General features: G+C 41.4%; 1 protein-coding gene across 1 annotated transcript in view; it reads right to left on the reverse strand.

Moving 5' to 3' along the window:
* znf423 (zinc finger protein 423) overlaps positions 1-27,987 on the reverse strand; it is a gene marked incomplete at its 5' end in the record, with an annotated part of 123,135 nt that overhangs the window by 45,139 nt on the left and 50,009 nt on the right. The window contains 3 exons of the mRNA XM_023406133.2: positions 18,097-18,117; positions 25,554-25,638; positions 27,258-27,471. Coding sequence (XP_023261901.1) covers positions 18,097-18,117; positions 25,554-25,638; positions 27,258-27,471 — 320 coding nt within the window. The remainder of the gene's footprint in view (positions 1-18,096; positions 18,118-25,553; positions 25,639-27,257; positions 27,472-27,987) is intronic.

Genomic DNA, 27,987 nt, shown 5'->3' on the forward strand with positions numbered 1-27,987 from the left:
ACACACACACACACACACACACGCGCACACACACGCACACACACGCGCACACACACAGAGGACCCCCTGTTGTTGTAATTAAAGGTGTCCTTGACAATGAGATGGACTGCTTTCACACTCATGGACCTTTGAACATCAGTAGTCCTATTTAAATACACAAACCTACTCTTTCTTGCACCCGTCATACCTTTTCCACACCAACAGTTTCATGGTCCATCTGGTGGGTCCACAAACACACACAAGCACACAGCTGGGCATTTGCCACCCCTGATGTCTATCCACTTGCCTTGCTCTTGTTCTCTGTTTGACAGAGGGTGCTAATATCTGACCAACATAATGATTAGGAACACACATATGCACCTAAACACACAGCCATGCACAAAGGCACTCGATATACAAATAGAAACACATTCATAAACATACACACAGGTGCATAGAATTCTGTGCAAATGATGAATGAAAAGAAAGAATGAAAAAGAAATTAACATATTTCAGATTTAGAGTTTCTCATTGTCTCTGTCTCACTGCCTCTCCACAGGTTTAGACGGATCTTTTCTTTATATTTCCTACACTGAAAACCCCTGGAAGCACTGTCTTTCACAGCAAGTGCGTTTGTGTTACAGGCCATGTCTGTACTTTAAGCTTAGTGCTACTGCAGCGCACTGGGACTGCTGTGTGTACTCAATCTGTATGCATGGTGTGTGAGTGTGTGTGTTGTCAGGCAGAAAGTGTGTATGAGAGTGACAGACGGAGAAAATGAGAGTAAGAGAGAGAGAGAGAGGTGGTGAGATGTATGCGTCTGGAGTGTGCATCTGCATCTTTGTGTGTGGGTGTGTGAGTGTATGTACATGTGTATGGTCCAGGTGCTGGGACCTGTGTGTGTCCCTGGGCAGGGAATGCAGGGGTCTCTGGACTCTCCTCTGCTTCCTGCTAACGAGACACACACACACACACACACACACACACACACACACACACACACACACACACACACCACATCGATCAGGGTGAGGATGAGGGTTGCTCTGCGCCCCGTTAGCCAACCACTAAGGACTGAGCGCCTCAGGGCACACTGCCCCCCGCCTACACACAAACACACACACAAATGCATACATGCAAACACAGATATCTCATCTGAATTCAGCCCCAGAGTAAGGCTTCCATGCTGCTTCACATACTAAAAAGGCAGGACTTGCAGTATGCTGCTGGACCGTGAACAGTTCACCATAGCAACACCTGATGATGAACAGTGTAACACTGCAACACCTGATGATGAACAGTGTACCATAGCAACAACTGATGATAAACAGTGTATCATAGCAACACTTGATGATGGAAAATGTAACATGGCAGCAGCTGATGGTGATCAACAATGTACCGAAGCAGAAGGGGAACAGTGTACTATAGCAACAACTGATAAAGTGTACCATTGCAATAACTGATGAGGAACAGTGTACCATAGCAACCGGTTACGATGAGCGATGTACCACGGCAACACCTGATGATGAACAACAATGTACGATAGCAATAGCACTCCACTGATCTGGGTTTTATGGCCAGACAGAAGCCTCTCCTCAGTGGAAGGGTGTTTGCGAAAAAGCAGCTTAATGACCATCAGACTGTGAGAAAAGAAATTCTCTGGTCTGATAAAACCAAGATTAAACTATTGGGCCTCAATTCTAAGCGTCATGTCAGAAGAAACAAGACACTGCTCATCACCTGACCATCACCATCCCAACGGTGAAGCATGGTGGTGGCATCATCATGCTGGGACAGGGAGACTGGTCATGGTTTAGGGAAAACTGAATGGAGCAAAGTACAGAGATATCTTTAATGAAAACCTGATCCAGGACCTCAGCCAAGACAATGCAGGAGTGGCTTAGGGACAACTCTGTGAATGTCCTTGAGTGGCCTGGCCAGGGCCGTGATTTGAGCCCAATCAAACATTTATGTAAAGACCTAAAAATGGTAGTCCAACCTGACAGAGCTTGAGGGGATTTGTAGAGAAGAAAGGCACAAAATCCCCAAATCCAGGTGTGCAAAGCTTGTCACGTATTTCTGAAAAAGACTCAAGGCTGTAATCGCTGCCAAAGGTGCTTCAATATCTGAAATTACATTTTCACTTTGTCTTTATGGGGTATTGAGTGTAAATTGATGAGGGAAAAATGAATTTAAATGATTTTAGCGTAAGGCTGCAAAATAACAAAATATGACAAAAGTGAGGGGGTGTGAATACTTTCTGAATGCACTGCATTATATTATTATACATACATACTGTATATTAAACTAAATACGGGAAGGAAATACTGTCTACCTCCTTTAGACACACACACACACACACACAACACACATAACTTAGTGATAGTGCTCAGATTGAATACAGCAGGAGCACTTATAACATCTGGTCTGAAGTCAATCCTATGTAGGAAGCACATTTCAAAATTTGTGGTGTGTGTGCTTGTGTGGATGTTATTCTCACTGGTGGCTTGTGGTGTGTGGTAGTGTGGCCAAAAAACCTGCAACATTCCTTAAACCATACAAATATTCTATACGATGGAGCACACACACAAGTGCTCTAGCAACTAAAATGCAACCTCTAGCATGGCAATGCATCCGTCTGTCATCTGTGTGTGTCTTTGTGTCAACAGGTGTAGTGAATGGTTTAGGTCAAAGCCCAGTTCCACCAGTTTTTTATGTATTCTGCAATTAACACCAATCCTATAGCTATTTCCTCTTGCACAGCAGACATGATTGGACTATAGGGACCATAGACACAGACACACACACACACACACACACACACACTGGCATCATTAAAAACCATTAGCAGACAACATTAAGTGGCTAACAGCTACAACAACACCAGGCTGTTAAACTTTATTATCATAATTATAGGAGGAGATGAGACGGCAGACCAGGTGTAGATCAGGTCATTTCTGTCTGATTACAGCAAAAGACTGACACATGTTAGATTGAGAGGGAAAGAGAGGGAGAAGTGAAAATGGAGCTTTCATGAATCCTTTTTTCGGATTTACATTGCACAGGTTTTAAGACATGCAAATTAGTTTATATTAACTTTTATTAATGCACTGTTTCATGTGTTTTCTAACTTTACAATGGTGTGTGTTGATCAAGAAGCTTATCTTACTGCAAACCAATTTTGCTGCAGAGACACTGAAGTCATTAAAGATAAATTTAAACAGAATCACTTTTGAAAAAATAATAGTGTGCTCTAATTAGTAGTATTAGAAACTAAAATATGAGTCAAAGCACAGAGGCAGAAAAATGTGCTGAGCGTGGAAAGTATCCATGAGTAACCATCTGGGTGTACGAAATGTTAAAAAAGGAGAGAGAGAGAGGGAGAAATAGGGAGGTGGGGCTGGTGCTTGGTCTACTCTTCGTGAGCAGGAGGAAGACACGATTGGAGGTAGACAGAGAAAGCAAGAAAGCCAGCATCTACTCTGATGCAGTATTCTGTGTGTAACTGTATGTTTGTGTGTAGCTGCATATTTGTGCCTGTTTGTGTGTATGAATAATTCAGGTCCATGGAGAGGGCAGCCTGCTGCGGTAATGAGGAGGACATGCATTGATACCAAATATTGCTGGTGGGAAACTATCGATCCGACAGTCATTTGTCCAAACTTTAGTCAGGAAGCCAGCGCTGTCTGCAGGCGTTACAGTGACCGATGGACAGCCACAAAGATGGACACTGCAGTCATTAGTCTGACAAAAAGGATTGTGATTATGATGGTCTTTGTCTACTAAAAATGTGAGAATGAAATCATGACAAAATGAACACAATGCTAGACATTTCACAATTTCTACAGTGCCACATAATCTTGAACAAAACGTATCACACACAAAGTTCATGTAACTGCCAAAACAATTATTTCTCTATATGAAGTTAAGATCACGGTAGTGACACAACTAAATCTGAAGTTCAAATGCTGCTCTTGCTTGGGATTCAATTTCTGTCTTGGAGAAATCTCTTTCTGTACTAAAGATGTAAAAGTCTGTAGACTTTGTACTTTCCAAAAAGTCCCAGTCTTCTCTCCATGACTAAGAAATTAGCTTTTATTTAAGGCCAGTTTCAAATCAAACCCTCGAGCCAAAAGGCAACAGAAACTGAATTATTCTACTGCTTCTATTATTATGACAATTATTTCCTACAACAGTCAGTACACAGGATACAACAGGTGCATTGGATTGTTAAGCAAGCTAAAGCTTCTTCTGTTTGACCTTGTAATAAACTCTGTATTATTTGTCATTTAGCCCTGTGCCCTGGCTAGTCCAGTTTGGCCCCAATGTGAAAACAAGGTAGTTTCTGTACAGACTCAAAGAGAAAAAAACAAAAAAACAAAAACCTTTTTTGTACCTTCAGACCTCTACCCTCTTGCAAAATGTCCCCCCCCCCAACACACACACACACACACACACACACACACACACACACACACACACACACACACACACTCACACAGACCCTCTCTTTTCTGGTGTCACACTGTCAGCTATTCCAGGTTAGGGAGAACACTAGGGAAATTACACTTCTACCTAGGCCCCGAGCCCCTAGCGATACTGTTTGTGTGTGTGTGTGTGTGTGTGTGTGTGTGTGTGTGTGTGTGTGTGCTTGTGTGTGTGTGTGTGTGTGTTAGTCCAGTGACTCTCTTGGGTAAATCTGTTACTGTAGGGGAAGTGGACAGACAATGAAGAGAGGGAGGCACTGGTGGGGGGTGGCTGTGGGGTTGAGGGACAGATAGGATGATCAAGTGCAGGAGATAGCAGCAGGGATTAAAGGAGAAGAGGACAGAGGAACTGAAGGCTACTACAGCAGGCCATTCACCTGGTCCCACAGCTTCTCATTATGTGAGGGGGGAATTCACATCACTCTGTCCAAGATATTCTCTGCTCAGATGTATTACCAATTTCACCTGCATGTGGTATAATCGATATAGATGGTATAAACTGTATTTATGTCCACATATGTGTAGGACAAGAAAAAGAAGAGATGGGAGCTGTAACTGTGAGCTGCTGGAACGTAACTGAATCCATATTTCCCCCAAGTTCTTGGATGATCAGATGCATTTCGGATGGTCAGAAAGTGTGGTCCGCTGTGTTGCAGTTTGAGTTGTTTCACAGTCTGATTGCCCAAATGACTGCTGTAAAATGATCCATTTTAAATTGTAATGAGCTTGTTTGAATATTATTGATGTAGTATTTTACATGTTGTGGCTAAAACTGTGGCATTGACACTGTTGTGATATAAAACTGAACTTCATCTGCAGCACCATATCTCCATCTTTTCTTCCTACTTTCTGTTCTTAGTACACTTGCACAAACTAATGCTGCTTTCTCTCTTTCTATTCAACATTATAGAGGATGTAGCCATCTTGTTTGAATAACTTTATTGGAAATGTCATGGTGTTTACACTGTGGTTACTTTCAGCGTGAGAATCATGTTGTGGCCGATCAATTGATTCATTTAGTATGAGCACAGAAGACACAGGTTCTGGCCATGCAGAAAGGCTGATTAAAACATCTACTGAGAGTTAACACAACATACGCGATCAATACAACACACAGTGTTTGCCCAGCTTTATTCATGAATGGAGTAACCACTAGAATAATTAATTCACACTGTTTTCATAGATGATTCACTGATGTTTGTTTAAAACAAACAGACAAAGAAGAGAAATAGAGGGAAGAAGTCATTTCTCTAGTGATAAAGTCAGATTAGTCAAAAGCTAGACTATGGTTTAAAACTTCTTTCAAACATAAAGGCCTGCTCACACCTGCCTTCAAACCAGAAAAAAAACAGAGCGAAATCTTTCCAGTAGATTTTTAAATCAACAAACTGTTTTTGCTGAGTTTAACTTTGACGAACGCTGAAGTGCAATCTGGTACAGTGCTGAGCTTTAAGGAAACAGAGCACTGGAGAGTCCAAAATGGAGGAAACAGTCAAAATTATTAGCTGTGTGTCACCATCCACGTTTGTTTAATCCTCTTCTGAAATATAAACTAGTCCATAAAGTTTTGAAGACAACTGTTAGAAAGAAGTCAGTGGTACAAATTTGTTAGCCTGGCTGACTAGTAGTTTCTGGTGTGACAAGGTCTTCAGTACATTTAACAGTAGCATTCAGGACGAAAAACTAACTAGAGTGAAAGAGGAAGAGGAAAAGGCTCCAGGACAAAGTTGTGACTGTACCAGAGACATTATAAGGGAGGAGACAAAACACCTAAACAATCATCTACTTTATAACATATCAAGCTAAGTCACCAGTGCAGAGTTGAGGTTTATGACGGTTGTTGTCGCGAACCTTGTGCATGTGTATTACAATATTAGAAAAAAGGCATTTTAAACATTATTTTGGAGCAGCGTCACATAACAGTTGTTATTAAATTTGAGTGGTGATTCTATACATGCAGTTTTTATTTATTGGTGGCCATTGAAACTGCAGTTATTTAGCACATTCATTTAGATAGGGGCCTGAAATTACTGCCTGAGAGCATTGCCAAAGTGACTGCCAAGTGGCGAGACTTGCCTGTAGGGACTTTGACTGTACCTACACATGACTGTAGATCAAACTAAATCAATTTTAAGAATTCCTCAATTATTACATTTTCATATAAAATGCCATGTAACCACACTTTTATGAAGGGCTCTATAGTAATTTCTTAAGTAAAAAAGGATTAGGTAAAAACTGAAGGCAGCTGATCTAGACAGACTGCAATCAACAGGCTCAAGTGGCTTATTGCCTCAGTGACACACAGAGAGAGTCAAAGCTTGTCACCTGATTGCTTTTTAGCACCCATCCATGTCACTGATTCAGGTGTTTTATTCCATGCTTCCTGTGGCTCTAAAAGCACGGATTGAAAATAGAATGGTGGGAGGCGTTTCCAGACCTTTTTCACAAAGCTCAATTGCTTTTTGCTCTGTGGTAAGTCTGACACAAAGTGGCGCTGGGAATCAAACCTGCAGTACCACTCTGAGCAGCCACAGCGGGCACTGTGAGACTTCACTCACAAACACACACCCACACTCTTACACTGAACGCCAATCATACTATAAATACACACACACACACAGCCACACACACACACAGGCTGCGTCACTCCGACCTCAGCCTCTCCTTCACCTGTACAGACCAGTAATTACAATGTGACACCAGACAGACTAAAAACAGCCCCACGATTATTACTGCAGAGACAAAACATGTGGGTGAATGAGTCCATTTCTATTCCTTTTATGAAACACATTTATATTATAATGAGGGGAGTCTTTTTTCCTCTCCATTTATACTGTCCTAATTTCTCGTAACACATATTTACTAGTATGTGTTGCATTCATTCTAGTTATATTCAAAGATAAATACAAGCAGAAAGAAGCGTGATTTCTTGTGTGGCAAAAACACGAGATGTAGAAGATGTATGAGTAATACAGTGCAAGGACTAACATCCATGTTCCCTTTCAGCACCCCAACAAGTCCTAGATCTATCCCAGATGGATGAATACTCTCTGCTGCCCACTTGCTGTCTGCTACATGATGGCTAAATTAGACTGGACACTGATGTGAACGGTGGGAGAAGCGGAGAAAGAAGCTAGATAATATGTCAGAGAGGCAGGATTCAAACTCAAAACACTGAGCATGCAGGAGCAGGGCAGTTGCATCTAGGACACACCCGACTCCTCAACTATAAAGAAAAAAACATCTGGATAGCATCCAAAAGTACCATACATCAACACACACACACACACACACACACACACACACACACAAACACACACACACTTGCACATGCACATACTCTCCACACACTCTAATGAAGCCCCGGTAGTGACGAAGAGCAGCAGGGAGCGGCGCGGATCGCCGAAGACAAGTGTGTGTGAGCTTTCGTCGCAGAGTGTGTGTGTATGCATGTGCGTCTCCGGCGGGATAATTATGGCGCTCCTCGGCAGCTGAGCGTGCCAGATGTAGTGGGAGAAGGAGAAGGAGGTGGTGGGGGAGGAGGACGAAGAGGAGGAGGAGGAGGCACGGCGCAGAGCAGAGAGGGAGCCCAGCACCAGGAGCAATGCAGCAGGGAGCATACAGAGTTTTATGTGAATACATTAGTGTGAATGCTTTGTGTATCCATGCACCGATGTGTGTCCGTGCGTGCTCATGTACCTGGGAATGTGTGTGTATGCGGTTGCATAAGAGAGTCTCTCAGTACGTGTATATCCAGATGGATGTCCATGTTTGTACGTACAAATAGCGCGTGTGTGTGTGTGTGTGTGTGTGTGTGTGTGTGTGTGTGTGTGTGTGTGTGTGTGTGTGTGTGTGTTTATTTGGCATGGCTAATTTTGTTTCTTGCCATCCACCATTAGCAGGTTGGCTCTGTCACAAATGAGTGTCTCTCATCCAGGAGAGATACAAGGATGAAGAGGGACAGAGAACATGAGATGAGGAAGAGGAGGTGGGGGGGACGACTCATGGAATGAAGAAAAAAAAAGAGAATGACTAATATAGAAAATCATTTACTGGATGACTGAAAACCCACCTGAACTAAATACTACATTACACGACAACACGATGTTACACAGTGATTGTAATTATCATTAGGTTGTTGGTGTGTGTGTGTGTGTGTGTGTGTGTGTGTGTGTGTGTGTACTATTCCACCAGATTACAAAGCCTTTAAACATAACATATACCCACGTTCTGAAGCGCTGCAAGTGAGTTATTCTATGCTGTGCAGGACATTGTGCAGGCACAGACTGTCAGTGAAGAAAGCCCCATGTTGCTGGCACTATTGCTACTACTATACACAAGATATGCTTTTACAGGTTAATTATTGTATCATGTACAATGCCTTATATGCGGTTTAGACACATTTTAGCAATTTTAATTACCCTGGTTGTAGACCTCTGAATGCCCACATTTCTGCTTTTTTTTGTAGGTTCACCTAAGTTTGGTATTGTTCTCATTGTTGTTTCCCTGGCTGGAAAAACAACCGAGCCAAACAGAAGTTTGTAGGCAGGACTAATAACGGGAACATTAACTTACTGTGAAAGAACCAAAATATTAAAATAAAATGATGCAGCAGAAATACTGCCACGCAAATGGCAACAGATTATTGCATGTCATCTTACAGTTATACAGTACTACTCTTAAATCAACACATTCCTTCAATCAATGATAAAACCTTACTGACTGGTTAAGGCTAAATAACAACATCTCCCAAACAGTAAGGGCTGACATGAACATGGTTTTAGACTGATAAATTCTGCCTGTCACTGATACCCTATAGATTTGTCATTGAAATAGAGATAAAAGCAAATACGTCACAGAGTTTCCTTACAGAGAATTGCATATTGTGTAAACGTACAGAGAGTATGGAGAAAAGCAGGCACTGAAAGCAATAAAGGGAAGAAGGAAAAAAGAAAGCAAATAAGGGCTAGAAAAAAAAAAAAGGAGGCCAGAAAGTAAGAGATTCTCTCCTTCGTGACTGGCTTTGTCACCTTGTTCACCCAAGAGGGGCAGAGCAAAGCACCTTGGGAAATTACTGAAACCAGAATGCATTGATTTACCCAGGATGATGTGTGTGCAAGCCTGTGTGTGTGTGTGTGTGTGTGTGTGTGTGTGTGTGTGTGTGTGTGTGTGTGTGTGTGTGTGTGTGTATATATGTGTTTGTCAGAAGGTCTTTGTACTGCAATAAAGAGAACAGCCTGGCCGACATCTGTTTAGAGACGAAAGATAAGAGCGATAGTGTATACCGTTGTTTCAACCTTTCTGTCTTCCTTGCTCTCACTCCTGCCTTCTCCAGTCTTCTGTCGTGTAATTAAGAGCCAAAGAAAACCCTTCAACTTCTCCCAGCATGGCTTTGCATCCCACCTCACGCTGTGCAGTTGCCTGTCTTTACACCATCTTCCATTTCTCTCCAGGAGCTGTATTCTGACTGACACACGGTTTCGGAGTCAGCTACTGAATCAACCGCTAGTAGTGGAGCTTTCAATAAATCATATTCTTGTGGACTTAGCCGTTTTTTTTTTTTTTTTTCCTTTTGGCCAAAAATATTAGGTTTATTAATGAACTCTCATTTGTAAAACCTTGTCTGACAAAAAATCACATATTTCAGTAATGAACCACCTCTGGCAACAGGCCGAAGTATACACTATGTATGCAAAACACATGACATGTGTATTCAAAGCCAGACAACAACAGTGAGGCAGAAACCAGAAACGGAGAATCACTTTGTTGTTCTGAGAAATTCTTGGTCAAAGCAAGAAATTCACACCAGCCCATTTGAGGCTTTGTGTATAATTCAAACTTTCAAACGGTAGAGCCATATTTGGGGGGGTGCACAGTACGACCACAGTTTTGTAGACTTCACCAATAAGCAGCTTAGAATAGTTAGATTTTAATAGCAGAAAATGTTGTTCACTTACAGTCTGTCACTACAGGAATCACACTAGTGACTTTATGTTGAAACTTTCCTTCATTAACCTTTAGGTTTCTACCATCTCATCCATAATATCCAGTATCTCTAATGAACCACTGATGAATCCAGTCTTGTTAATGAAGACAATCATCATCAATCATAGATTTAAGTGGAAAGACACGATTGTACAAATCAATAATCAATCTCCAGCTGAAAATCTCTTTGATGAGGTCATGACCTTTGTGCAAACAAGCTATCATTATGAGGAAAGTGAGTCAATGCACAAAGCTCTGTTTGAAATCTTTATTACTATGCCCACATGAATTGGTACGGCTCCCCGTATGAACGGCAATGATTTTCTGAAAGCTGTGGTTCACAAAAACATGTGAAACTCAAATTTGGGTTCTTGCTGTGCATGTGTTACTGAGTCTTTAACTCAACACTACCTCCTATGGACAATATGGGAGACTTTGCATTGCACTGATTTAATCTTGGATCATTTAGAGCATTATTCTGTTCAGTACTGGAAGTGAATGACATTTTCTGCTATTAAAATCGAACTATTCTTAGCTGTTTCATAACGAATTGTAGAACATGTTCATACTGGGCAAGTGCCCCCAAGCGTGACTGTACTGTTAGGATATACTGTCACATACACTGAGATACAGCAAACACTGACAAATTTGGTTATACCGATTATTGTTTCAGAGGCCTTTGTTGGAATTACCTGCTTCTTTGTTAGTCCTGTCTGATTCTTGTCTCAGCTGTGTTTCAGATGCCCTGCTTTGATGGAATTTGTTTGGTCTGCAGGAACAGCAGGGGATCAGCTAGTGCGAGGCGTCAGCAGAGGTAGACTAACAAAAAATAAATAGATCAAGCCCAAAAAAGCAAGATACAGAGGAAAGGACTCAAAATGAACAAACAAAATAGCAACACTTGGAGTTACTCCGGCTCCTGATCACCACTTTTATTTCCACATTAAGAAAAACTTGCTTAAGTGGCTGCTGTCAAAAATATACTCAGTTTTTGCAATATCCTAAAAAAAAAACACGCGTCAACTTCCATATTGCCTGCATTGTATAAACTGTGACCTCTTTAAATAATTAAACAAAAAATGTAGATGTTTATATTGAGTAATTTTGATGAATTTAGCTTTTCACAGGCACTTAAGAATACAGAAAATAAAAGAAGCTGTGAACATAAACGAGCAGTGACTCATCGCTGAAGCTTTACAGTGGCCCCATCACAAGTGTAACTGAGAGGTTGTTTATCCAGCAGTTACAATCCTTTGTCACAAAGTCACGTTTCTCAAAAAGTCAGACTGGTTTGAGTGTTTTGAGGAACCTTCTTTAAAAATCTAAAAAGATTTGAACAAACACATTTGTGAAATCCAACTGCACTCATTTCTATCTTCATAATCCTCTCCATAAACATTCATTATCTCCATAATCCATATTTTTTATCTCTCTCCTACCCATTAATTTGTGATTACAATTGTGCCATATATACATCTAATTACGTCCAGCCACTGACTAATCTACAGTATCACCTGTCCGTCTCCCAGCTGCTCACTATGCAGCTGCTCAAAATACCATTAATAACATATAAAGCTCCCACAGTGGACTGACACTTGTGTGTGAGCTCTCTCCATTTCTGTTTTTCTGTCTGTCTGGCACCATCTCCCCCTCTCTCTGCTGGTTCAAACAAGGCTAGCAAGGTGACCCTGAATCACAGGCTGTGTGAGTGTGCGCGTATGTGTGTGTTTCTGTTCGTGTTTGTTCGTGTGCCTGTGTGCGCGCACTTATCTGCATGTGTGTGTACAGTCCCAGTAATTAACACCAGCCACTAATGAAGTCCAGCTGCTCGGCAAGAGGACTGAGCGGGAGCCAAAACCTGCCAGAAATCGCTCTCATCCTCTCTGTCTCCCTCTCCTCTGACACACTCTACTTATGTCTCTCGCTTTATTCATCCTGATCCACCCAACCACACCCTTACTTTCTCTTCCTTTCACCCTATTGATCTGCGTTCACTTGTCTCTCTCCCTTGCCTGTTCCCTCCATGTCTGTAGTTTCTATCCCTACATCAGTTCGTTTATAATCACCACTATTTCTGTCAACATCTTGCTTTCTTGATGTCTCACTTTTTCACATACAGTGTCGTTCTGGCAATGCACAGTATCACTTTTACTCATGTTTGTCTCTGTCCCTTTTCCCACCATAATGTTCACAAACCAGCTTTCTTCAGTTTCTGTTATTCCTCTTTTTCCAGATATAGTATAGTTACTTTTAATTATGGTTAGACTATGTTATATTAGACACATTTAATTTACCTTTACACAGTTTATTTTTAGAATCTAATATCTATGCATGTTTACAAACAGCGATTGGCCCAAAACATTTACTGGTAGAGTATGAATAGTGAAATGTTCAAATTCATTTAAAGGTTAGTTTCCCTAAATTAGACTAAAAAAATATCTACTCACATATCCCAATGTCCCCATCTATCCATGCTGAGAGTTTTGGTTTTATTTGACAAGATCCTGTATCTGAAACTTCTACCTCCACCTATAAACATTTTTTCCAACAACAAATAAACTCGTACAGCCTTAGTTTTAGCAAGGTGTGCCTTATAAACTGCCAACTAACACAACGGTACTGCAACAAATCCTACCTGGAATGAAGGTTATAATGTTCAGTTTGTGTTGAAACAGTTTTTAAAAAGTGTTGTTTCAACTTTAGGGTCATTTTGGAGGCTACAGTTTGTGGTGCTGTTGAACTGGATATGTCTGTGTATGTCTCTCCTGAGTCAGTGTCCCTGCCAGAGAACCTGCTGTTTTCATAGGGACTATTTCACCAACAGAAAGTAGTTCCAATAAAAACCATTCACATAAAATCAACAGAGCTTACGTGTAGAAGTTTAAGTAAAAATATTCATGTGGGTAAGTTATATTCTATTGTTTTGAGCATCACTAAACCCCATGTAGCATACCATTTTATTTTATATGATTCTTTCAATAGAACAATTATTTGTGTCCACACTGTTCTATCTCACTTCTGCTATCTTCACACTCTCAGTTGAAATAAAATACAGGTCAGCCCACCCTGCTGTGTTACATCATGATGCTTTAAAAGAGTGTACAGCTGCCTCCCGCTCCCACACACATAAAAACAAATGCAGGAGCAAAACATAACAGTAACACATAACTAACGACACACACAGAAGTCAAATAAACACACAAACATATACTCAACATTCTCTTTGTTCACACATCCTGAAACACTCTCAGCCCCCTTTTCCGCCAACACAAACCTAGCTCTAGTTCTGAGCTGGTGCCAGTTTTCCATGGGCTACAGAGCCACATCATTACATCAGTGTATACGTCTGTATACGTCTCTGTTACAGTTTAGTTGGTTCATGATAATCCCACCGCCAGCCCCTGAGTGGTTCTCGGTTTTAGACCAGAAAAGTGTCGTTGCCACTCTCAAACCAGTTTTCCTGGTCGGATCCTGGTCTCTCCTGGTCTTGGCTGTTGAAATGTAGTAAAAAAATGGTTTCGGAGAAGGCATCGGCTCCGAACTGGCCCTCGAACTGCCTCGTGCCCTCTGTCTCTCTCTCTCTGATACACACACAAACAGGCCATCAAGGTGCTCACCTGTGCAACTTTATCATACTGACATACTGTAGTAATCAGCCTTAATGCGTCCTGTTTAAAGGCACAGTCTGACCGCATTACTATACAGGCCCAAACTCTACCTCTAATGCACACACAAAATGAAGCACACTCTCACTTGCTACCAGCTGTGACAGATGTGCCTGTCACAGGAGAAAATGAATTCAGAATAGTTAGTGAATTAAGCAGGGAGTTAATTGTTGCTTGGCCCCTGTTTATGAAGCGCATAAAGGCAAAGCGCCTTGTTTGTCTTGTGACAATTAGCCAGCAGAGATCGAGAGAGAGGAGGTGTGTGTGTATGTTAGTTTGTGTGTGTGTGTGTGTGTGTGTGTGTAATTGTCCCGTTCTCTTTAGCAGCTGGTGCAGCCACACCTGGACGGGTTGAGACAGAGGAAGAGAGAGAGAGGAGAGGGGAACGCAAAGGGGGGTTGCGGGTACAGTACGGTATACAGCCCTCTATCTGTGGCCACACGCTCAATAAACAAACACACACACAGACACACACACACACACACACACACCTACCTACAAAGAGAGAGCTAACAAAGACATCATTCACACAAAGCACATAACTTCTATATATGAGTTAAAATAGCTGATGTCGCATTTACAAATATTCTCACAGGCGAACATGAAACATGACACCCAAGCACGCACCCTAGTACAGTACGGTATATAGCCCTCTACCTTAGGCCACTCAATGAACGAACATGCACACACACATACACACAGAAATTACTATTTTGTGTTCTGATGCTTATCCTAGTTGGGTCTCTCCCAGTCTATTTGTCAGTGTGTCCTATTAGGTTTCCAAACAGCTTGTAATGACTGGTAATAAACAGGAGAAGAAGAAGAAGGTAAATCAAGCGAGAAGACGACAAAATTAGCTCTCCAGGGGACCACCATGCTCCCAGCCTTGGAAATCACACAAACAGAAACACACTAAAAATTCTGTCTATGTATTCATGCGCAGTCAATAAAGCCGACATTGGCAGGTTATGTGGGATAACAGACAGCAAACACTTTCTTTTAACAGTGTCGGAGGAAAAGAAAGCTACACACCAGCATGACAGAGAGGGATTTAAAATGTGAAAGAGTGGACAATACAGGGTGAGTAAATGGACTTACAAGAATGTTACCTTCATGAAACACAACCATGCTCTCTATAGATTACTGGTAACATCATAGATTGTGCTTTTGAGCATGTTATTCTGCTTGCTACAAATGCAATGGACCGTTTTACAGCCATTTCCTCATTAAAACTTCCAGATTTACGACCTCACGCGCTGGAAAAGACCTATTCAATACTTCTGCAACACTTTCTATTTTATGTATAATGCACTTAATCACTTTTAAAGTAAAGCTATTAGCAAAATTAATTTCAGTCACACACAGACATCTTCTTTTATTTAGGCTACATATGTCTACATATGCCCCATTTCATCTTTAATCCTCCCATCCTTCCCCTTCCTTCTCTTCTTCTAGCTCTAGCTCTCTCTCTCTCTCTCTCTCTCTCTCTCTCTCTCTCTCTCTCTCTCTCTCTCTCTCTCTCTCTCTCTGTCCCTTGTCCCTTCATCATCACTCCCTCCCTCCCTCTGGTGTCACGGCTCGCTGGCTCCAGGTGGTGAGGGAGGGAGGGAGGAAGGGATGTAGGGAAAGATGGAAGGGGGGAGGGATGGAAGACGGGGGAGGGCTGTCATCTGTGTTCATACCATCATAGTGCAAACCAACATCCTGCTCAGTCCTCCAGTCAAACTGTTTATGGATCAGATTTTTCTATTATTATTATTTGTCTGGTGTAGCAACTCTTCTAGTGAGGAATATGTAAGAATGTGAATAAACTGCTTCATAGTGTATGAATTTGATTTATGCTTTTGTGCACAGCAATTTATTTATACTGGCAAATTAATATTTCTACAACAAGAACAAAATACAGAATAACTGTTTCTTTCAACATTATTCTAAAAATTAACAGTTAAAAATAAATTTTTACTTTACTAAATATTCTGATATTACTTCCAATGTACCCAACAGTGAGGCTTTAATAGGAAGATTAATTTTAAAAAAAGACCCCTAAAATTGAATATGTTTTGTATTGAAGGTTAACATTAAAGAAAACAGATAGTGTAAACAGTGGTAATAGTAGTAATAGAAGTAGTGACAGTTCTAGTGCGAGCACTGTTAGTGACAGTGACATAACTCATTAAAAAAATTCAGTGCTGGTAGGAATGGAGAGCACGTATGATCAGGAGTGTTTGAGGAGAGGTGCAGGGTGAATGAAGAGTGTGTAAACAGCTTTTACTACTTCATATAGGAAGGAACACCAGTTGATCTGTGTGTTGAGATTTAAGTACACTCCTCTGTCATCACCTGTAGTGCTAAAAACTGTCTCAGACAGGACGGCCTGGGACAGGATTAGCAGCGTTCCTGCAGTACTTCATTTCAGTGTTTTCAGACTGTGTGACAAGCTGTTGACTAATAACTGCAGTAAGTGAAGCTTTTTCTTCACTTTAGTGCAGACACAGGCACACACCAGTAAGACAGAAGGCCGAGTAGTCTGTAGCGTTTTAGTTCAGATGCAACAAGGCAGAATAAAACAGCAATGTTGTTAGCTGGTGGCAAAGACTGTGACACACACAGACAGACACACATACATGAGTGAACCGGCAACCGCATTATCCACCTCCATTGACTCCAAAAGCTTCTTATTCGCCTCATTAAGTCTTCAGTGACACAAAGTAACCACATTAGACCTTGCTCACTACTACATACACATACATACATTGTAGTGTGTGTTTGTGTGTGTGTGCGTGCGTGCGTGCATGTGTAAAAGGAAAGTGGGGGAAGAAAGAGGACACCAGGAAGCATAGAAAGATGTGTGCACAGACACACACCAGCTCAGCCACAGCCCTTGGGACGGCTGCTTAGACAGCAGACCGACATTACTAGCCAAGCGCATCACAGATTTGACTGCAGGCTAATAGACGGGCTGAATGCAGGTTGGCTCTTCTGAAATGGCTGATAAGTGCAACCTCCAGGTACAAAATAAAAGCCAGCTGAGTTTATTTAATGCCTTATTCCACACAGAGGGTTTCATGAACTGTTTCTGGTCTGCACTCAATGTCACCACCAGATTTAAAGGTGAAAGCAAAAGTGATTCAAGTGAGCGCCTCACTTCATTCGGGGGCCTTCAAGGAGAAAAGAGCTCAGATGCAGCTTTTTCAATGAGGGACATTCAGAGTGAAATGATACCGACTCTGACCAGTAGACACGTGTCAGGCAAACAAAAACACAGCAGTTTTGAAGTATGTCCCTTAATTATTTATCATCAAAATGTAAAGCACAGGAATGTGCAAGGCTACCTAACGTTATTAGAGTGCATTGATGTAAATAGGTAAGTAAAGCTCATGCTGTGGACACATCATTAGCCACCACATTCCACGGGGAGCACTTAGATCCAGGTGAGTGGCCACTCGATACCTCCAAGGCATCTGTGTGCGTGTGTCTGTGTGTGTGAATGTGTGTGTGTGTGTGTTGTGTATGAGGTGGGAAGGAAAATGAAACATGCAGCTAGCAGCAGGGATTGGGGTGAATGAGGTTTTGAGGTGCAGTCAGGGGTAATTGGCCAAAGATTTGGCTAAAATTTGCCAAATACAAAATCATCCCTCAAGATTTCTGAACACAGTTGATAGTGTTTTTAATATAAACACTGATTTCTACTACTGAGAAAAAGCTGAACAATGTCTAGCCTGTGTTGAAAACTTTCTGCTTCCAAGTGTTTTCCACACCATGCAATGTGGCTGTTGCACATGTTGCTAATAATTTGTGACTTGCCAATAACTTGTGTGGAATAATACAAAGTCAAAAAAGAAAAAATGTGCTAAATACTAATCTATGCATATTCAAAAGCAGAAAAATGTTTAAAAATGAAATGCTGATGGGCAGGCAGTGAGACAGCACAGTGCTGTCTTGCTCATAATGCGAGCTAAGGAGACAGAAAGGGGACAAACCTTGCCGACAGGTGGGCTCTTCTACGTGCCATCCAATAGGCAGGTGGGAATGAGGGAGAGCGAAGGAGAAAATGGGCAGGGTTAGTAATACGTAGTGTCAACTTGGTATGTGGTGGGAGGAGGCAAAAAGCAGTATTGCAGACAAATTAGCTTGCTGTCAATGAGAAAAGCCAACCTTTGTTAAAAAAAAAACTAACAAACCCCCCCCTCTTTGAAACCTTTATTACCACGTCACCAAGGAAGTGTGTTTATTTTTTGGGGCTGGTGAGCTACAGGATAACTACAGTGACATTTTGACACATTTGAAGCTTAAAGCTGACTCCTTAATGCTGCTACAGCTAAAGGCTACAGTGAGGGGCAGAAAGGAGGTAAACAAAATGAGATACATGGAAGGGAGTAGGTGAAAAAAAAGGGGAGAAGCCATGGTTGTGGGGAGAAATTTTTTACCAAAGACGGAGAAAGAGAGAGAGGACACTGTATAGTGTTATCAGCAGGTCAGTGTAAGGGTTACAGTCAGTATGCTAATTGGAGACTGGTCCCTAATTAGGACTAATGGAAAGGGGAGATACAGTAACATGCTCTGTGTGTCTCTTTGTGTGCACACAGCTTATGTTTGGTGCAGACACAAATGGTGTGTATGAGAGAAAAAAAATGTGTGTGTGTGTGTGTGTGTGTGTGTGTGTGTCTACATGCGTTTGAGAAGTGAGGTCTCATGCTGTGAAATCTAGAATGAGGTGATTAGTAAAGCATTAGTGGCTGCATGCAACACTCAGAACATGCTGTCAAGGACCTTATTCCTGAATGTGCATGTGTGTGTCAGTGTGTGCGTATGTGTGTGTTTCAGTGTGTGTATGTGTGAGTCATCTTCACCCCCTTTAAAAGGGGCTTTCTTAACATTTATTTGTTTATTTGATAGGGACAATGCATGTTAATGAACGTCAGCATAAAATACACGATGTAAAAATGCCGTATTGCTGATCGTAGCTAAAATACTTGCAACATTAAATAGCGCTGATGCTGTGTTTTAAAAATATCTTACATCAAAAGATGTAAAAGATTATTTGTAAATGGGTGATTTGTTTTTGATCACTAAGTGGAGGTCATAGTTTTCCGTTTTATTTCCATCACTGTGAGTGTTTAACTAAATCCACATTCAACATTTCAATAGGGATCCTGTGGTGACACTTAATGGCATGGAAGTTGCTATTTGATTCCATACAGGTCAAACTGGAACACACGCACGCACGCACGCACGCACACGCACACACACAGAATTGTGTCTTCACCTCACACCATTACACAGGGAGGGAACTTCTTCATGATGTGCAGCTGCACAGCAGAAAACAATAAAGCCTGCCAAAAATCGCTGCGGTATAGTCCAAGGAGACATACACGCATACACATACAAACAAATACACATGTACATAGAATGAGGGGAGCAGCGAAAAGGGATACAAAGACAAAACAAATTGAGTCATAATAAACAACTAAACCACAAAGTAAGGAAGTTATTGCATTCCTTCACGATCTTCCAACTAAGCCTTGATGATGATGAAGTAGAGCATCAGGATGTTACCTAAAAGCAAACAATTTAAATTTGGATGGTGCAGGTGATGTTAACTTCACCCAGAAGTAATCATGGTACATTTACTAGAGCTGCAGATGCACAGACATGAGCGTGGTGCTGCTTTTCTGTCAAAATTAGCTACCTGACTAGGCAGCTCCACATGCAGAGATAAAAACCCTGAAGTTTACTGTCATCTCTCTTTTTCAGTGCCGCCCTCCACCACCATCAGCTCTGCCCCCTTCTCTTTTTTCTGTTGTCTCTCATCTCCTCGCTAACCCCCCTCGCATCTTCTCCTCCCATGAAGTCTCCCCCCCAAGTGTGCCCAGCCAAAAACACAAATAAATACTTTCTACATTCTCCTCTCATCTCTGGTTCTTCAAGCCCTCCCTCCCCTTCCCACCTGCTCAGGAGTGTTGGGGGGCTAGAAAAACCGAACGCACACAGCTCTGTGATTACACTTACACACAGGTGGGATATCCCGCCCAACCCACACACAAACCCACACACATACGCTAGATATGTTACAAAACCCCGCATAGACAAAGAGTTATTTTTTGTCTAATAGAAACAAATTCATACACACACACACACACACACACACACACACACACAAACACAATGGCTAACACCTAACGGTGTACTGGAGTTTCTCTTAATGAATAAGTTCAAATTCAATCATTATTCAATCATTATGGCAAAAGCAAACAGTACAGAATTCTAACCTATAAAATACATAAGTAAACAAATGCAAATTTTTAAAATCTGGTTAACATAATTTTTTCATGCTATTTGTACATACTTTACTATATCTAAATGTAGATACATGATGTACAGTATACTGTACTTGCCCTTAGGGTTTTGTCTCTCACACAAAAATACCAAAAAAATTCTCAAATGGCAAGCTGGTACCTGAGGCAAAAACAGATAACTCAATTTCTCTCTCTTTCTCTCCTCAGTGTGTGGGATATGGACTGAGGCTACGTGTGAAGGTATGTGTGTGTTTTAACAATGTGAAGTGTGGGCACTACCAGTATACCAGCTTTATTCTGAGATCATTACCAGTTAATAGATTATGGATTTTGAAGTGGTTTTGCCAACATCATTTAATATGAGTTTGGCTTTCTGTGGGGCTTGGAAAGTGATATTACATCTCACTGAATTCTGGGTATTTCACAAGCTAATCCACTGTAGCTGTTGTTCTAACACTTACTCTATGGGGCATAAGCTCCATATTCTCTTTTGTTTTATCTAGTCCTTGTCTAACCATTACTATAAAAGGATCACATACAGGCTGAAGCTACAATCCAGAAAGGTCAACACAGTGCAGATCAATCCACACGCGCCAGCCTTACCCACTTGGTTACAGCCAGCCCGTGAAATAAGCTGACTGCAAGCCCAATGATGTACAAAACCAGTGTTCTGAATATAAAACATTGTGCAAACCGGTAAAGCGATAAAAAAAAATTCAACTATTAACTTCCACTGTCCCTTCCACCTTCTTGCATGATTTCTCTCTCCCTCCTATCGTGCCTCTCCTCTCTCACGTTTCTTCCTCCCTCCCCGTCTCTGCCTCTAGAGCAGGGCATTGACCACATGGTGTTTTAATTAACTTGTGTGCTGCGTAACAGCCAAAACTAGCAGGAACACACACAGGGTGTGACTATACCATCACTGTAAAGCAGAACCTGGGGCTGTGAACCGTTTCAGAGTCTTTTCTTTAAATATCAGACATGCCAGCCTGTGGCATAAATTTTTTTGTTCCACATCATCATCTTCATCTTATTGAGCTTAAACACAGTTACTCATTTATGAGTAAAAGATCAAAAGTAAATCGAATAGTATGAAGAGTAACTGCTTTAAGGGAGTAACACATAAACAAATAGGTGATAAGCAATAGGTAGAGAACATGTTCTGGTGACAAATGTCCTTCAAACTGTGTTCGCTTGAATCCAAACACAGGTGAAGCTCACATGCAGTGACTTTACTCCGCACCACAAGGTTTCCTCTCTAGACTTCTCACTTTGACCCACTCTTCCTTTGTCTCCCTGAATGTTGTCTCTCTTTCTCTTTCTGACAGTGTAATTAACAGGACTGTGGGGTGCACCATGTATTACCCATGGAGCAATGTGACAATCACATTACCGGACTCGATTAGGCGAGAGAAAACTCCCTCCTGTCCTCTGCCTCAACCAGTCGAAAATGACAGTATGATGGTAACAGGTTTGTTTGACTGAAAAATAACAATCACATCATGATCATTTAATTTGTTATTTTAGATCTTCTTCACATTATTTTTCTGTGATACACAGACAGGCTGAGGGGGCGGCTGTTTCATTGAACAATGTGAGAATATCACAAGTGACACAAGCACACCTACCAGTGGTAGAGGGTGAGAGAGCTGTGTGACCTGATGACACTGATAGACAGGCAGTGACACCTGGCCAAAGGTAATAGCCAAAATCGATAATGGGGGTGTTGCAAAAGAATAAAACGAAGATTAAGTTGAAAAAGATAACTGGATGAGAGAAAGGAAATAATGTGACGAGAAAGGAAAGAACGGAAACATAACACTTTCACAATATCACATATAGTATTATAGAGTCAGCCGGTGTGTGTTGGTGTAATGCACATTCACACCCTGAGCATGTGAAGAAAGGTGTTTGTGAACATTAGCCAGTATCGCCAGCACACATTGTGCCTATAGGAGCCTACAGCATAAATGATTTGTTTTCTTAACATGATGAATGCATGACACTGTATAGTCAACAGGTAGAGCCTACAGAGAATTAGAAACTGCTGCCTCGACACCACACAACACTACACTGAAACAGTATAGTTAAGTCTGCAGAATTTAAAGTTACTGGAGATGGCAATATAACAGGTTTAAGATTTATTTTGTTAATGAGCAGCACAATTAAAATATGAGACCGATGCTATTGGCTGAGATGAAATCAAGTGAAATACAGAGAAAAGAAAAAGAGAGAGGCAAAGTGAAAAGACTGAGAAAAGCTGTTAGCGCCCTTTCTTATAACCACATTCACATATACACATATTCAAATTTTGTCTACCAGACAAACTGCAGTTTATATTTGCCATTTGACTTAATCAGCAGGGAATTAAATACTGCTAACAGAAAGTAAACTTGAGTTAATGTGCAGTGTTGGAGGAGGATTGCTGCAGTTCTGAAGTACCTCACCTCACCTCACCTCACCTCACCTCACCTCACCTCACCTCACAGGTACAGAATTAAAAACTTTATCCTTGCTAGGCACAGGTAAATCCGATTTGCTGTGCTAACACACAACACAAAACTGACTACATGAGCCCTCAGCGAAGCCAATGATGTTTTTGTTTTGGGCGCAGTTAAACATTTTTATTCATGACTGCGCACTTGTGATCTGATAACACAAGTCACATGTTGAAGCTAGGAGAAAACAGAGCTCAAGTAAATGAAAGACCGGCTGTGAAAGAAAAATTTTACATCTTTTGTCTTGTAATTTTCCCACCACCAATGCCTTTACACCAAATGAGACCTTTCTCTTATTTGCTTTCTTCTTCATTAAGGGGTGGGGGAGTTGGCATTTGTAGGAAATATAATAATAGGAACTGGGCAAACTCTTAAAAATAATCTGCCTCAATTTCATAATTAATCTGTGCTAGTGTTTCACTTAATTAGCATGTTAATTAACCCAAAACTGCCACCACTGTGTGTGTGTGTGTGTGTGTGTGTGTGTGTGTGTGTGTGTGTGTGTGTTCTTGTTCTTACACTTCAGTGGGGACTTTAACCTGAATGCACACTCAAAAAATTGAGAGTTAAGTTGCTTTCTGAAGGTTAGGACTTGGTTTTAGGGTTAGGGTCAGAATTAGGTTTAGGGCAGCATTTGGGTAAGACACTAAATTGTGATGGTCAAGATAAGGGTACGCTTGTGTCCCCACAGGGATAGTGGAGCAAGTGTGTGTGTGTGTGTGTGTGCGTGTGTGTGTGTGTGTGTGTGTGTGTGTGTGTGTGTGTGTGAGAGATGGTGCATCCAGGGAAAAGAGACACAAAGAGTGAGAGACAGGAGCAGAGAGGAGGATGAGTTACAGAAACACTGGGAGAAATGACAGGACAACTGGCAGAACTCTCAGGGTGGAGGAACAGAGGTGAGAAGGAAGAAATGGGAGGAGATAAAAAAGGGTTAGGAGCTGACAGAAGAAGGTCGCAGGAACACATGGAAAGGAGGGGTTGTTTCAGTAATGCAGTGAAGAGAGAAAAACAAGGACAGAGAGAAACAGTAGGTAAAAGACACCAGAAACTAAAGTGTGTGTTATTTTACATGGGTGGTGCATGTGTATGTGTGGGTAAAGTTTGTCCCTGTGTTTGTGTATCCCTGATTGTGTGCGTCAGACAGAGAGTGTATGTGTGAGAGTGTGTGGACCACAGGGGGAAAAAAAGTAAAAGTTACTCCAGCTGTACTTCTGTTTCAATTCTCTCTTCTAACGTCTCCAGACATTACTAGATGACTCAGAGCGATGTCAGCACTCTCTCACACACACACACACACACACACACACACACACACACGCGCGCGCACACAGACTCTTGCTCTACCTCAGCTTCATATACACACACATCTCAGAGTACATCAGTGACTCTGGGATTGTCTGTCAGGTCTGTTGTGGGGCTAAGGGTGGGGGTAGAGAGCGTTTGTTCCCCAGCACAACTCACAGGCCCACCTCGTTAATCTCCATGACAACAGAGATGCTAAGGCAGCAAATTAGTAGCGAGCAGAAAAAACTGTCACAGGGGAAGCTCATAAAAGGACATGGACTCCAAAATACATAAGGTAGTTTTGGTTAAACACAAATTTTTAGTTAAACACACATACATCAGGTGCATTAGATCAGGTCCACTCTCACTCACACACACACACACACACACACACATATCTTTTCTCAGCCTTTAACAGGTGATAATGGGACAAAAATGAAAAAGTCACTGTAGTAGCTCTGGATCTGGATCTTTTGCCTGTTTTCTATCACACAAAGCAGCTGGTCAGACACAGCTGAATTTGTTTCTGACCACAAAGTACATTGTTCCAGGAGTACCTCAGTATAACAGGGTTTTTGCTGTCCAAGTCAATCTCAAAAAATGTCATTTTAAACCAAAATTGTTGGCTAGGCTGAGTTATGTCCACTAGCTTGGTGCCTGCTGAGCGTGTTTCTCTGCTGCTATTTCTCCCTTTGTAGGCAGTTCCAATGTATATGCATACAGTACACCTGTAATCACTAAGCAACAGGGAACACATTTAGGATAGGAACACCAAGACCCTGAGTTATACGTAATAATAATTGTAAAAATATAAATGTTATACAAAATGTCTTTATCCATGCTCTTACAACCTTACTCATTTTAATGCCATACAATGATGATAACCACAATACAACCATGCTCAAAGTGTGCATGGATTTATCTACCACATGAATACCCAAGTATTTCATGTTTGAAGGATTATATTAACTTGAGCTCTTGAAAAAGCTTAATATCACACTCAGACTAGAAAGTTTTATCTGAAATCTCTACTGTTTTCTAAGTAAAGTTTTCCAACCCTCAGAGGTGCAGCTAAGTGATAAATTGCACAACAGCTGGTCCAGACAGCGCACAAGTCAAAAAGAGCTCTTCATTTCACCTGCCTGTCTCACACCTCCGTATCTGTGTTTGTGTGAGCTCATGTGTGTGTTCAATTAAATGTGTGTGGGTAGAACAGAGTGGCAGTGTAGTCGTGCTATTAAACGAGAGAGTCAAAAGAGATGTGACATTCACAGTCATTAGGATAACACACACACACACACACACACACACACACACACACACACATAACACAGAGAAAAAGAGCTGTGCCTCACTCACCGATCATGTGATTTGCGACGTGAATCTGGATCTCTCTTTCTGTTTCAAATGTCATTTGGCATTTAATACACTGGTAGGTCTTTTTCTGTAACAAAGACACACAAACAACAAAAACATTATTATAACTTTGTGAAATCAGAAACAAATTCACTTTTAGAGCCCATGACAATACATAAATCACCATTAAAAATAATATTATATAATGTATTCCACTCAAGAGTGAAATATTTTGCCTGTAAAAGAAAGAAAGAAAGAAAGAAAGAAAGATAGAAAGAAAGAAAGAAAGAAAGAAAGAATAAACCTGCAGCCTCATGAATAATCAGGGTATTTGGTAATAGTTATAACTACAAAACTGGTAAAATATATATATTTAAAATGAAAATGAATTACATTTATATAAATCAATGCTTGAAAAATGTCAAGCATTAAAAAAATTAATTTTTGTCTTTAAGAATTGCATTTATACCCCTTTCGCATTGGACCCTCAAAATATGATACTTGTATGCCCCACACAAAGTCTCGCACTAATCAAGCAACACTGAAAACCCAAATCTTTGGAGACTTGGTGAAAGGAAGAAGAAGTATGCAGTTACATACACACACACAAGTAAGATCTCTGCAGAGAAAGAGAGAGAGAGGCAGAAATTAATAAGGGAGGGAGTGAACAGGAAAAAGATTAAGGGATGAAGCAATGAAACAGAAACAGAAGGAATGAGTGTGTAAGAAAAGAAGACAAGAGAGAAAGAAAGAGATACAGAAAGAGCGAGAGAAACAAGGGAGAGAGACACAGAAACAAAGAGAGAGAGAGAGAGGCAGAGGCTCTGCTTATCCATTCATAGCACACAGCAATCACTCATGCACAAACACATACAAAATACACAAAGGCCCCACTTCCACTATCTCTCTGCTGCTTCAGCCTGCTAGACTGAATACACACACACACACACACACACACACACACACACACACACACACACACACACACACACACACACACAGAGAAATCCTACTTTGTCTTCTTTGTGCTGTTAGACTAAGCAGAAACAAAGGTGCAGGTAAGACAGAGGGTCCCTGGGAACTGTCTCTAACACACGCGCATGCACACACACACGCTCACTTCCAAGTACACACTCTCACACACATAGACACGCGGCAGGTCCCGGGGAGCCTGACTGTCAATATCAAGTAGAGCGAACAGCTCCCACAATGCCTCAGCACGCCCCAGCCACAGGACCCAGTGGGGCTCAGCTGACACACACCGACATACACACATGCATTCGTATGCAAGCTACAGACACAAAAGCAGCAGCACGCATCAACACTTCACGCACACACAAAACTCATGGAAACATACAGTCAGCAGGATTTTTGAGTCTCTTGCACTCCTGAAAATGTCTCCATCTGTTAAATGCTGTTTATCTTATTTACATGACTTTCAAATGCAATACTGCCATCATTATTGTGTGTTGTTTCATCTACTGCACTGCCCTCTCAGTCCTGCAAATTTTATCTGATGGTTTTGTCTAGGACAACAGAGATATTAATATCTAAGATGCAAACCTGATTCTAGTTTTCAGTATTTGAGTAAATACTTTTTAATACAGCATCTATTCACTTCCTTCTCCCTGTAGGAACGAACAATTACAGCCAATAATTTATATAAAAACATTTATGTCTTTCTTATCTCAGTCCACTCTGTCTCACCTTCGGTGCGGGTGAAGCCTCTGCCTTCTTTCCTCCTGCACTGGTTTCGGGGCTGACCTCAGGGTGATCTGTCTGGACGTGACCCTCCAAGTCTTCCACAGATTCAAATTTCACCCCACACTCTGGACATCTCAGCCCGGCCATGGTCTTCTCTCCCTGCGTGTCCCCAGGCGTGGCGGCTCCTCCCTGGCTCGGGCTCTGGCCGTTCGTGCCCCTGATTTGATTGAGAATTTGTTTCATTTTAGCTAATTTCAGCGATTAAAACTGTTGCTCAACAAACTGTACAGGTGTTTACATATTAACCTGTGTTCACGAAAAAAGGGTTAAGCTCTCAACTACACCTGAAGCCCCTTTTCCAGGAATACTAGAAAATACGCCGTTGCACTGTTGCATTTCTGTTTGAGGCAGCATAAATCACTGCCCTTACGCCACATATAAAGAGACCATGAACACAACAGGAAATTATCATTTCAAGTGGTCAAAATAGTGCCATAGGCAGCTAACATGGAACACTCTCTTTCAAAACATTTTCCCTACAGTTTTCCAATCAGCAGCATCTAATGTGTACATTTACTTGTGTGCCTAAGTGGAAAAGAATCATTGCTTCATTACCGAGATAGAAAGACTAAAAGAAAAATATTCTTGGGTCTATTAACTTAATTGACCATGGGTCAGCCTGTTACAGCAAAAGTAGCCAGTCACTTATTTTTTCCACATACTGTACGTAATT

Source organism: Seriola lalandi, unplaced genomic scaffold (genome assembly GCF_002814215.2).
Source record: "Seriola lalandi dorsalis isolate HSWRI2012SDOR001 ecotype SW California unplaced genomic scaffold, Sedor1 jcf7180002054295, whole genome shotgun sequence".
NCBI lineage: Eukaryota > Metazoa > Chordata > Actinopteri > Carangiformes > Carangidae > Seriola > Seriola lalandi.